This window comes from Pelodiscus sinensis, chromosome 32, assembly GCF_052426305.1.
Source record: "Pelodiscus sinensis isolate ZL-2025 chromosome 32, ASM5242630v1, whole genome shotgun sequence".
In the NCBI taxonomy this organism is placed as follows: Eukaryota; Metazoa; Chordata; order Testudines; family Trionychidae; genus Pelodiscus; species Pelodiscus sinensis.
Genome location: NC_143083.1, coordinates 1,243,019 through 1,256,895, shown reverse-complemented (window position 1 = coordinate 1,256,895; position 13,877 = coordinate 1,243,019). Strand labels below are relative to the sequence as shown.

Here is a 13,877-nt window from a genome sequence, read left to right as displayed (position 1 = left end):
TTGTGCTTTTTATTTGCTAGGTTCTCTCCTATGGGTGTAGATCACATGAGTGGGCTTTCTGGTGTAAATGTTCCAGGAAACGCATCTTCTGGCTGGTGTATCTTCATCTACAACCTTGGTCAAGATGCTGATGAGGGAATCCTCTGGCAGATGTTTGGTCCCTTTGGTGCGGTTACAAATGTGAAAGTCATTCGAGATTTCAACACCAACAAGTGCAAAGGTTTTGGTTTTGTGACCATGACAAACTATGAAGAAGCTGCAATGGCCATAGCAAGTCTTAATGGCTACCGCCTGGGGGACAAAATCTTACAGGTTTCCTTCAAAACCAACAAGTCCCACAAATAACTTGCTCGTGCTTTTTGTATGGAATAGATAATTGAGTGACAGAAGTTTAAAAACATTTTTGTTAGTGTAAAACTCATTTTGCGCCAATTTTCACAAGTGTTTGTCTTAGTCTAAATGAGAAGTGAAAAAGGTTTTTATACTCTGGGATGCAACTGACATGTTCAAATGTTTGAAATCCCACACGTTAGACCAATTTTAAGTTCCTTAAGTTATTTCATTAAAAATATATATTAAAAAAAACCCCATAAACTCTTAAGTAGATTGCATTAATTAGACCCTCTAGATGGTGGTAAAATTGACGCATGCTTTCACTTATGAGACTAACATTTCTTCTGTTAAATGTTGTCTACAAAAACTGGAACTTTTAAAAAAAAAATTTTTTAAACTGTCAAGTGGATGCTGTTAGTATGGTTCTTCTCCCCAGCCCCCAGTTCTCTGATGGGGGAGGAGGGAAAGTTGAGAAATATTGATGTTTTAGTTAGCACTACTTTGCTTTATAAAGTAATTTTCATTGCTACATCTAGTTGAGGATTAGACTTCATAGCATGAAGGTCTTATAAGTAGTAGCATGCCAGCATAACTTTTAACACCATTGATGAGGTAAGTTGCACACTGAACTGTTGTCAAATTAAAAGGTTTCATAAAAAAAAAGCCCAGTTTTTCATAGGAATGGACCAAAGAGTTTCAGAGAAACTTGGAAGGTTTCAGAGTCAAAACGAAACTCCAAAAGCAGTATGAATATGTTTCTACTTGATCAAACTGAATTTCTTCTGTCCAAATATTTAATGCATAGTGCACTACTTACTGGTACATTGTAATGCGGAAAGATAATTATTCACTTTCAAAGATCATTATAGTTGGAATTCCTAAGGATAGTTCCATTTTGTAAAAACAGTTATAAACATTTGAGCATTGTGTTTCTCGCATCCCTTCTAACGAGTGTTAGATTTTTCTATTTTAATAGGATGTTGTTTTGACAACTAGCTTTCCTTATTGAACACTCAGCAGAAAAGTACGTACTTCTTGCAAGTTAGATATTAACAAAAACTGATTTGTAGATTTAAAGATTAGTCCCTAAGTTTTCTGCAGACTGCCTTGAAAATTTGAGTTGTTCTGTTTCTGTTAATTTTCTTTTGCTTTTTTGTGTTTTTTGTTTGTTTTTACTTTTGCATTTGAGACCATTAAATTTGATTTTGTTTTGCTCAAATTTTGTTTTGTTTTTTATTTTATATTTTTTTGCCAACTATTGCACATTGTCCAATATTAAGAGTAATGCTTTAAAGTATATAGATCATTAAAATTTAAAATTTGTTAATCTTTTTGACAGATCTGTAGGAGAAAATATTTGTGTAAAAACAAAAGCATTATAATAAATCTGTTGCATAGAAAGTATGTGCCAGACACTGAGTGAAACACACGTATATTACTGTGTAGACAAATGGAACAATATATCTGTGTTGTCTTCAGAGTCTGGAGGAAATGCAGAAATTGGGATGACTTGTCAGCAATTATCTTTTGAGTGAACCTTTACCAATTCCAAGACGTAGTTACTTCAGATTCTGGAGGCAGTTCTGTGCAGAACTTTTGTGTGATGCCCAAACATTTTAGGATCCTGTCTTCCATCGTTACTCTGATTTCTCTTTTTTCAGCATCAGGAGATGGAGTCCTGTGTTGCCCCTAGAATTCTATGATCTCCTTTTCCGTACTTCATTTTTTGGTTCTTTACACTTTCTTCAGTGAGCTGTTGGCCTTTCCTTTAATGTGCAGCAGGCACCTTTTGCGGTTGTTTACTACTTCAGTGGTTGGCTATTTTGTGGTTGTACACAGCTTTTCTCTACTGGCTTCAGAAGGGCCCAGAAAAGAGCAGACCTCTTTTGTAGGTTCTCTGGCAATACTAAATGAGCTGCCCTAGCTCCAGTGCAGTGTATTTAAGTGCTTTCTGCTGCCTAATGTGCGCTGCCTTTCCTTTTTGCTGTTCCCATGTAATCCATGCTCCAAGAAGTATAGTCAGTATCAGATAGTTGTAGGATAATGTTCTCTAAAACCAGCAGCTGCCATTAGGTAAAAGGTAGAGATTTGGCCCTCTGTGAACTCTTCATTGGGCTGGCTCCTATTTCCACTGTTTCCAAACAATCATTCATGCTTCCTTCCAGTGAGCCATATTTTCTTGTATCCTGTAGCTAGTTTGGGGTATTCAGCGGCCTTGCAGGGATTGCTCTACCCATATCTCCCATGTTAGATCTGAGATTCTTATGTAAAGTCCTCTCATCTGTCCTGTCAACATTTTTACCAGCCCTTGACTCCTTCACTAGAGGTCATCTATAAAGATCCTGGAGTCTTTCTTGTAGCTCCTTTCATCTCAAGGCTCATTAAGAAACATTTTAGCAGAACAGGGCAGCTGCAGTAAAGGGTTTGGTAGAGAGCTGCACAGGCCAGTCTTTAAAATGAGATTATGATGCCTCTATGATATTAAACCATTCAAATGGCTCTGGCCCATGCAGGCATATCAAAAGCTTCATTGATGTGAGTTTGCCAAACCCTGCTCTTAAAGAGTAAAGGCAACTCTCTCCATTATCCTTGAAGACTTTGACATAGCTCTCCATTGTTGGCTGCTTCGTGCAATATACTGATTTTTTTCTTACATCTTTGCTCAGTAAGAATGAGATACAACTTCCTGGTTTCACACTTGGACTCTATTTCTAGGACTCATCTTATCCAAGGTTCCTTAAACAGTTTTGTGGGGAATGCTTAATCTATCAGCGAGGCCATTCACCCACGCAAACTACAACTCAGCTAGCTAGGAGAAAATTGGGGAGAAGAACATTTGTTTAATTCCTTAGGGGATCATAATTAGCCAGACAGTAAGGCTACACATTTCTCTTTCAGTTATCCAGGTTTAGGAGCCACTTTAAGCTCAGTCTCTGGCTAGATATAAAGTCTTTTTTGTTGCTGTCCCTAAAAATTCCAGTCTGACTGCACAGGTGGAGGCCTATGTTCACTTTTTTTTTATAACTAACCAGATGGGTAATTCTGACCCATACCAGGCCTGCTGCTCTCTCTCAATCCCTGTGTTTCCATCCTGAATTCTGCAGTCTTTAATCTTATTAGAATTGAGTGTAATCAATTATTTCTTCTGTTTGGTGTGTCTATCATTCAGCACGCTACACACTTCTCACTTTCTACCTGGATCATCAACACTTCCAGCATTGTAGTTACATGTTTTGTTCATACACAAATTCTTCAGGCCTTAATTTTGTATAAGATAATTGGAAAGGTGCCTCAGCATAATTTACTTTTTCTCCAGGTTCAGATATCACTCAGGAGGTGTAACGTAAAAAATCCTTATTGAAGGGAAATTTGCTGTTAAAGTAATGTTTCCAGGATAATTCTGTCATCAGAATTACAAGGTTTCAAAGGATGGAGCTTGCACTTGTCACAAACTGTGTCAAGGTTCTTGTCCAACAAAGCTAAAGAAGAATCTGACCATCCTGGAATCAAGGACAGTGGGTCTGGCGGGCAGAGGGTTTCCTTCATTACATCTCCTCACCAGCCATTCTGAGAGAACAAATTTGGCAGTTTATATAATCTCGAAAAATTAGTCAGTTTAAAATTCAAATTCACTTTTGTTCTAGGCAACCTGCATACTAAAAGGAACTGGCAAGTGAGAACATCAGTAACACAAACATTTTCCATGTGGGTCAACCCACAAATGGATCTGTTTGCTTCATTTAATAGTATTCAGCTACTCCATTTTCTCCCAAACACAGAGATTCCTGGCTTTTGAAAGGTGGATTCCTTTTCCTATTGGTAAATGCAGTTGTTAGCATTTGCTCCTGCAAATCTTTTGATAGTTGGTCCTCCTTCAGAACTTTGGGCACTCATCTCAGCTGATATTTCTTTCATTCCCTCTAGGATTTCTATAATCAGAGTTGATGAGTAGTCTTAGTCTTCTGCAGATGTGTCTGCTTCTCTTCATGCCACTCTGCTCTCCATCATGAAATTTAGGTTGGATGGGAATCTTTGCATCCTTCCTTATGTTTTCCTCTTCTTTCTATTTGTATTTGTCTGTCTTGCCAAGCATCTCTTGTGGCTCTTGCAGCTCTTGCTCCAATTAGGCTGTTACAGGACCAGAATTTGGATGCTAAACACGTTGTCTGCACAGGACTGCATCCAGAATTTGACATGGGCATTGCTGCTGGAGTTTCACTCTAAGATGAGACCTTTTTATAGGTAAGGCAAAAGTATCCTAATTATAACCATGAAATGACGTCTGAAATTCTATGAAAATGTTCTGGGCATTAGCTATTGTTACAGACATTTTAAATATTAAATATTTTTAATCTGGTAAAATTCAATGTTTTCAAAAGAAGTCAAATTAATTGGAAAAGTATTCAGAAATTGGTTTTTTCCAGTTTTTTACTTGTATTATATTAATATAAGTAATATTTATTAAACCTTCCAACAATCCATTTTCACTTACTTTGCAAGATCCCATATGGATGGAATTCACCCTTGTGTAGGTGGTTAACAAAGCCTGTGTGCCACGTTAGCCTTCCATATAGACTTGTGTTGGCATTTGCACAGGGAGAATTTCACCTTTTAAAAAAAAAAAAAAAAAAAAAAGAAGCTATGATGTGCTTTTTTACTAGATGCAAAGATAAATACAGCTCTTTCACAGGAGTTGGCAGCAACAAAATAATACAGAGAATCATGAAAGCTATGAACTGAGATGAAGTAAGCAACTTGTCATAGTGTTTTTAGTCTGTTCCAAATACATTGATCCCTTAATTCTCCTATTTGCAAACTGTTCCCATGATCTCTAGAGTAAGTAGAAGGGTATTTTTAACCTTGAAGCTATTATATTTAGGTTAATTTAGAATCCTGTGCCTCCACTTTAATATGAGGTCGAGGTGGGAGGGGGACAGAATTAAGCCAAAACAGTCATGCTGCCTCCTCCCCTATAGTGTATGTCAACCTCTCTTCTTCCATTCTGTTGGTTTGGGACTGTGAAGTATTTCAAGATCATGCTGTGGATGGAAGGGGAAGAGCAGGAGGCATCACTCACCAGGGCAGTATCCCCCTCAGTGTTGTCTAATTTTTTTTCTTTCCTCTTGGGTTTTTTTTTTCAGTACATCTGCATTATGATAGCATCAGAAAACACACTAATAATATTGAGGTATTCAAGTCATTGGAATAGGTTATGACTCTCACTGCAGTTAAATGTAGGTGATTAGTATATGGTCATTTACTATATTGCAAATGACCAAATGGCGTTGAATATCTTTCCTCTTTTCCACATTTGTTTTATAGGAGTTTACAAAGTTGTAGCAATGTTATTTGTACAAAGCAGTTCAAAGTTTTCAAATAAATTACTGTAGCAATTACTATAGAGACAACTTTTAGCAATTGAAATAAGTCTCAACTAAAATGTAGATATTTCCCGAAGTCCTAAAGTGGTTGAGATTCTTCAGAAATGTCAGAAAAGGGTCTCAGCTTCAGAATATTCTAAGCTGGAGTGATTAAAGTTAAATGTATACAGTTTTATAATAATAAAATATGTACTAATTAATTGTATAAGGGTATCCCCAAAAGTACTTGATTAGTTCTAACACATTTGCTTTTTGGAATTAGGGCGGCATATAATTACCTATAACATCTTATGTAGTTTGTAGAAACTTTTAAAAAATTCACAACTTTTTAATGAAATATTGGTGATGTCCTGGTTTTCCATAATTCTTAAAACACAGAGCACGCCCTTCACTTAGGACTTTGTCATAATACTACCTCTGATATAAGGTTACTGAAATATTACTTCCAAAATGGGGAAGTAAGTTTGTAACATTGTTGAGCAAGCACCTTATTACACTGTTTCTATTTTTTTTTGGCTCCTAATAATTAGTTTTTGAGTGAAGGGACCACATTCACGCTAAGCATGAATGGGCTCACCTCCATTTAAGTCAGTGGAGTTGTATTCATTTAGTTAAGGACCCAATTTATCACTTTTGTACCACAGTTTCTTTAATCTCTATTTCATGGCAGAAGAATTTTCTGCTGTGCTAAATGAAGGTTCCTTAATATTGTGTCTACACTTCTTGTTTATGCTGGGAAACCTCAGCACTGTAAGATTGATATTGATCAGAAGGCTAAGCATTGTAATCTATAGTATATGCTACTGGGTTTCTACTATATTATGAAAATACATGGATTTCAAAGAAAACACAATGATCCCGCTCCCCTTTTTAAATTGAGATTTTCATGTAATGCACAACTTAATTTGTCCAAGGTATAACCAATGGAATTGAAAATTAAAGTTTAACGTCTCTAAATTTCTTGTCTTAGTTCTAATCAGGTACAGCTTTCTGTAGGCTTTTTATAGCATTCATATGTAGTATTTAATGAAAAGTTGGGTGTATATTTTCCCCTGTGCATGGTAAAAACACAATTGATGTTAAAGCTTTTATGATCTCTAAGACAGAACACAAAGCACCGAGTGGCTTTGCCTTTAAAACCTATTGTTGCTTTGTTCAATCTTGCTGCAATTCTTTGTTGTGTACTATACTTGGTAAACAATTTACCGGAACAATTTTAACTAGAAATATTTTTCTGTTGAGTGGAATTTTCGACACTTAAATTCTTTTGTTGCTGTGATGATGGAAATTCAGTAATAGTGGAACAGCCACCTTGAATTCTTGTGTTCACATTTTAGAAACTTCATTCTCATATTAATTATTGTTCCCTATTTTTAAACTTTTAAACAACTTTTCAGTGATATAGCTAAACTTTTTCACTTGGTCATTAAGAAGAAAATTACTTGAGACATTTGAAGCATCATAAGTTGGGATAAACCTTTATTTGACCAGTAAGTTTTAATATTGTACTTCTAGTCTCCTTACTGATTTTATTTCTCTTAACTTATGTAACATTTTGTTTAAAAGTAATCTGTTTGTGGGACAGAAGGCTTTATCAGTTGTTTCCCATACTGTACAGTATATCGTTATCATTTTGTATATTAGTATGCTTTTAAGTTATTGATTTGTTTTATATCAAATAATTTATTTTTCAGGTACCATTTTTTTCATTTTAACTTTGTTTTACATGGGTTTATTTAAAATAAAGTATGACACTGCTTTCCAAATGTCTAAAATGAAGTTGCATCCCATTGTGTTATTTTGAGTGTTTATGTAATTAGTTGAGTTTAGTAGTTTCAGAAATGTACAAAGTCCAACTTCAGTTTGCATAATGATTCATATTCTTGGATTTTTTTTAAACGACGAAACTAACTATGTTCAAGAACACTGAATCTTTAAAGGTCCCATTAAAGGAGAATCAGTTTTATAGAACCCTGTGGATGGAGTTACAAGCATTCTGTTTTCTAAATGGTATTCTCAAAATTAATAAAAACCACAAAAATCTTTCATTCCATTTTCAGAATTTTTAAAAATACAAAGTAAATAATATGTAACAGGATTTTTGTTTTTTACCACATTTTCATTACTATTTTTATTAAACTGTTCAAAACTTCATAATGTTAGTGATTAAATTATAATGAAAAGTAATGTATTTTTAAATATAAACTAACAGTTAAGGATTTTACGTAATTTTTACTGAATTGTTCAAATACTTACCTGTTTTCTCCACAGAGGTGGGATTATTGTTGTACACTGTGCATTAACTGATTGGAATAGTGACATTTTTTCAGAAGTATTTAAATTATGTTCATTTATGAAATGAGAAAATCAGGGAGATACTACAGTACAGATTTTGAGTACTTGTAATGTTATCAGCAGAGAGGGAATTGAAATAAGGAATGTGGTTTACTTTTTACTTTTTCAGGAAAAATGTTGGGTGTTTTCTCTGCCAAATGATGATGTTTACATTGACAGAAAGATGTTTATTTTAACCAGATTGTAGCTTGAATTGCAAATCTGAATGTAAACATTTGAATTGGAGTGTTCTACCTGCAAATGAGAACTTTCTATCCAGACTTCAAATCAAATGGGAAGGTGAAGTGAACTTCAATTGACTTTTCCCTGTCTCATGTCTAAATGTTGCCTTTTCCTAGAAGTAGTGGTAAGATCTGGTTTTACATTCAGAAGATTTTATAAATTTTGGTAACAGAGGCCATGAACGTTTTTGGTTCATTGAGTAGAACAGTATGTGTTCTGTCCAGCTGAATCTCAGTGCCCTGCTTTCATTTGTTCCCTGTATCTTCTGTGTGTTCAACTGACACATTCATTTTTCTTCATTAATTCACTGTCAGAAAACCATGCTCTCTGAGGCCAGCATCTGGTGAGGTTTAGCTTACATCTTACGCTAACATTATTCTTCAGCCAGAGAAATCATTCTTTTTGATTGATGATAGGGTCTGGGAAGGTGAGCAACCTTGGGCTACTTTTGTTTATCCTATGCTGTTACTGTGCCAAGGGAATTCTTTCCTACATTCCTGCAGTCCTTTCCTGGCCTTGATATGGATGCTCAAGGAGCATTCAGGAGCTTCAGGGGGTAGCCGAGTTAGTCTTTTACAGAAAAAAAAAACCTCCAAGCAAATGGTCTGGTAGCACTTTAAAAACTAACAGAACATGTAGATGGTATCATGAGCTTTCGTGGGCACAGCTTACTTCTTCAGATGACCAGAGTTATGATTAGAGGATAAGGAAACTCGAAATAAATAGGAGAAGGAAACGAGGTGGGGGGGGAGGGGGGACAGAAAGATGTTCTGTCACCCATCCCCCTTACCTCTATGTATAAAGTATCAGGAGAGAGGGTGCTAAACCTGAGTAGATAAAGATCGAAGTCAGTAGATGGATAAAGGCAGGAAGCATACCATTCAGAAAGTAGTTAGCACCTTCATTGATAAAGATTCCACCACCCCATATCTTGATTAAGTCCACAATTAATTGAATTGAATTTGCATATGTATTGTAATTCCAAGCTTTCCCTGTGGATCATTCAGATGCTGTGACAGGGAACACAATATATTCCAATTGGTTTAAGGAGGATCAGCTGCAAGCAATGAAGATAAAACAAGATTAAACATTTTCAGATAGCAACTCAATAGCAATGGATTGAGGAATGCCCCAGATCCTATTTTTTTATTAGTCAGTAACTTTTTCTATAAATTCTAATTTAGGGCAAAGCAGCACGTCTTTAATCAAGTGTTCCAGCTAAAGCTCCTGTAGAAATCCAATATTGTATCTTGGATTTTATTTTTTGCCTGCATAGTATACTGTTCTAAATTAACCATTTTACTTCAAACAATCTAGTTTAACTCAGATGTCAGGTTCAGTTTGAGGAGCTTTTATTGTAAAGAAAATTTTTTCCAATGAGACGTTAGCAGAGGTGTGTGGTAAAGAAATGGTTTAAGATTGCTGTTGTGCTAATTTAACTGCTTCTAAACTAGTTCGGAAAAAGGATACATTTTGATGAAAAGTGAAGAAAGAACATATCTATTCCTGACATTATAAATTCTCTTGTATTTATGCTAAGATTAATGTGGAAAGGTTATCCCACACCATAACATGTTCCCTTTCTGCCTGATTTGGACAGCAAAAATAAAAAAATGAAGGTGCTTTAAAAGTTCTTCCTTGAAATCAAGAGATTGGGAAGGAGAGAAATTTTTTCTCTTGAAGTAGAAGCATCTTCTCTGTGGTGGACATTACTGCATAAGATTCCAAGTGAATACTCAAGGAAAAAAGATACCAGGAAATTGGAGGAAACAAAAGGATTTATCTCCTTTAAAGAAAATATTTACATATATGCACACACACAAGCAGAGTGACAAAAGCAATCAGGTGGGCAGGACCAGATGAAATGGTCCTCAGCTGGTTTCTGAAATAGCACTGGGTAGAAAATTAGTGGAGCTTCTATTATTGTTCTCTTAGGCTCCTCTGGGCGTCATGTGGCTGGAGTCTAATGGAAGGTCATCCCAGCTGATTCTCTGCAGCAGGTCAGGTGCCACCAGCTTTGAAGATCCTAGAAAGAAGCATGACGAGTCTCTTCCTCTCATAGGAACCCTGTTTCAAGAGAAACTCCATTTTGAAGTTAGTCTCTTTGTCTAGCCTAGAAGTTGTCTCCTTTGATTCCAGCAGTAAGCAGCCATTTGTGTCCAGAGGAGTATGTTAAGCTTAATTATTTTGTGTTAGCAATTAAAGAGTAAGTCAAGTAAGTAAGAGTAAGGTAAGTCATCCGCTTTTTGCCCTCCATGAGATTTTCCATTAAAAAGGGAAAAAATTATCAGTTAGAATCAACTTGTGAAAGTGGAGTTTACTGCAACATATTGGATTAAGCTTGTCCAGGAACTGCATATGCGAAGAGAAAAAGCTCACCAGGAGATCTAAACCCCATTTAAATATGCTGAGCCCAACAAATGGGATTTAGATTTGTTTCCAGCGTTGTCTTTGTCTAAATTGTGTTCAGTGTTTTGTTACTCTTTGGTTATCAGTAGTATATGCTGATGTCTAACCTTCGAAAGCGTAGTGTGAAAATGCTAACTTCACAGTTTGCTCACTAACCTGATCACCATGACAAGCAGGAACAGCTCTGAAATCCCATCTTCCAAATGGATCAAAATTATCAAAAGCAACATACCTGATTCTGTGTCCCTGCAAACTGTTTAGTCATTACAGGCTGCCCCCAACTTGACGCGATCAGTTATTGGGATAGCATCGCAAGTCGGGGGTGTCAAACTTGAGCCCGCATTTATGACGGGCGTCATGCGCTGTCGTAAATGCGGGGCTGAGGACATAAGTCGGTGGATTTCGGCCTCTTTCTCACTTACAGAATGGGTTGTAAGTGTGGGGGGGTCGTAAATTGGGCTGTCGTAAAGCAGGGGCCTCCTGTAATACAAAGTAAAGATAAAACAATATCCACTGAGATAAATGATTACACAAAATGTAGACCAGTGGAGATTCAGCGCCTATGTCAAATGTAGGAGTGATGCCAGGAACCATGGAAGGAAAGCATGCTCGTAACACTCACTACTGCAGAGATTATGGGCTGCAGGTCCGTCTGAGTAAGGCTTCTATAAATTAGAGCTATTTGTTGGGGTTATGCTATTATGATCTGCAACCACCCTGAATTCGAAAGTGTAGTATAAAGCCTGATTCTGTGCGCCCCCATACATGTAAAGCCCTTCTCGTCCCATCATTCTCTTTCTCACAGACTGATTTTTCTGTGCAGTCTCTCTCAGGAGGTACAGTGTACTGCAGTGGTCCCCAACCTTTTGGTACTTCCGGGTGCCGCGGGGGCGGGACCACGCATGCACTGTGCGCCTGGGGCCAGCGACCCCTTGCGCTGCGCGTCCGGGGGAAGGGCTGACAATTCCCCGCACGCCCAGGGGCGGGGCCGCTTATAGCTGCGTGCCCGGAGCCAGTGCTCCCCATGTGCCGCGCGCCATGGGGTGGTGCTGCCCAGGGCCAGCGCGGCACATGGGGAGCGCACCTGGGACCAGCACCGCGCATGCACCGCGCGCCTGGGGCAGGGCATGAAACTATGGTTGCTTAATGAGAGAGGTAAGCATGTCAAATGAGAATTGGCAGTTGGATAAAAATGTAATATTTAAATTCCCTCCTCCTTTCATTGTTTTTAAATAAGTAATTGGGGAAGAACAATACCCTTCTGAGTTTCCAAATCTCTGTATTTCTTTCCCACAACAAAGTCCCTTTAATGCAAAATGTCATCACTTTCTCTATCCTGATCATGTCCTTGTCCCATAAAGGAGAAAGCACTGTTGCTTCCTCAGGGACTCGGCAGCCTTTAATATAATTATTTTCAGCTCTTTTGGGCATCTTCTCCCTATCTTTGTCCCTTTCTAGTTTTACCAATGCTGCATAGACCTTTTTATAATCCTTTTTTTTTCTTTATAATCCTTTCTTACTACAGGAATGGATCAAGGAAGACAACCCTTGTACTTGTGGAAGTTGTTGGAAGTCAATGAACTTGTGGAAGTCAATGAAACAATGTCCCTTACTGACCTCATCTGCCGTGGTTCAGAACATAACTGACCGAGGTGGACCATGTACTTGAAGAATCCCAGCATGAACAACCTAGATGCCTGCATTAACTTAAATGAGGTTGATTTATGGCTGACCCAATGAGACTCATGAGTTTTAAGTTCCACCAAAGTAAATAAGGATTTAGCAAGGCACTGAGGGTTTGTACTGGTGACAACTGCTGTCATATGGAATGGGCTAATGAATGTGCTCCTGCATCCATAGTATCTTTTATGAACCCATGCACTGGCATCCTCAAGTCATGTTAACCTTCAGTGCCTCCACCAACCACTTCAGCAGTTTAGGAAAATGGACTTCAGTTATGGCATCAACTGCTAAATGCCACAGAGTCTATACCAAGATGGCACCAATCATCTCCTTATTCTGAAGGCACCATTGGCCGAGCACTTCTTTGAGTCCTCCAGTTTACCTTGCTTTGATATTTGTTACTTCAAATTGGGACTTCCTAAAGGCAACAGTAGGCGATATTGTCTGATCTGACCTTGTCAGTATGTGTTCTCAAATTTTCTCCTGGGTCTTTGCATTGCCTCAGAGCAACAATTTGTCATCTAGGCAGTTTGTAGCCTTTAGTACTGTTCATCTGTTTGCTTTGATTAGGGGCCTCTGATCTAGACTTCAGCACCCTCATTATGCATTATGTGTTTCCTCTAACATTTTCTATCCTTGGCCGGATTCAAATTTCTTATGTGCAACACAAATATTGTAGTGTTTGGATGTGCACCACCAATATAAAATAAAAGCAGTCTATGTGTGGAAGAAAATCTATTAAAGCAAGACACGTTTGTCTAGTTGCTGTGAGGTATCCTTAGTTAACTACAAAGTTAAGGAATTAGCCTTCTTCCACTCGAAAAGTAGAAGCTCCAGAACAAATTACCACGTGGCTTCAGGGTTTGTAGACAGATGTATGTTGCAAAGGGCTTGCAAGTAAGGTTTCATCCTACAAAACTAGTGTAACACCTAGTACTTGCTACTTCTGACTCATAAGAGCCAGAACTCTACCACATAGCAAAGATCTGACCTTAATGCAATACAATTTACCATGTATTAATTAACACAGGATTTAAAAAAAAGAAAGTTCAACATTTTAGATCTCTTCAGTACTCCAAAAAGACTCCAAGAATCTTTTTCTTTCTTATGTTGAGCCATGAACACCAAGGTAAACTTCATTTGAAAAGTAATCATGCAAATATCCTCCTGGCACACAAACCCCCCAGGCAACCTACTTTCCCCTACTGCTTCCAACCCAGCCAGGGAGGACTTCAAGTGAGTCAGAACACCCCAAACAAATTGTCCCCATACTACACAGATGTCAGCACCCCCCCATCCCCTATTTCCCCCACTTACTCCCATGCAGTCTTCCCCTTACCTCCCCCTTCCCTGCCCAGGAGGTTTAAAGAGACTGCTGGGTTTCTGCCTTGCTCACGCTCTCTCTGTCTCTCTCTCTTTTTTCCAGCAGCCGGGACTCTCTGAACTCTCCTCCCCTTTGACTTCTCCCCTACACCCCCAGCCAATTAATGGATT

General features: G+C 37.9%; 1 protein-coding gene across 4 annotated transcripts in view; it reads left to right on the top strand.

Annotated features, from left to right (window-relative positions):
- The window catches only part of ELAVL1 (ELAV like RNA binding protein 1), a 133,442-nt gene extending 120,316 nt beyond the window's left edge, over positions 1–13,126 (top strand). For 2 of the 4 annotated variants that reach the window (XM_006122441.5, XM_075903339.2), the window contains one exon: positions 21–13,126. In XM_006122441.5, coding sequence (XP_006122503.1) covers positions 21–345 — 325 coding nt within the window. In that variant the 3' untranslated portion in view covers positions 346–13,126. The remainder of the gene's footprint in view (positions 1–20) is intronic. The other 2 variants (XR_012896752.2, XR_012896753.2) reach the window with 2 other exon arrangements.
- Positions 13,127–13,877: the final 751 nt, after the last annotated feature.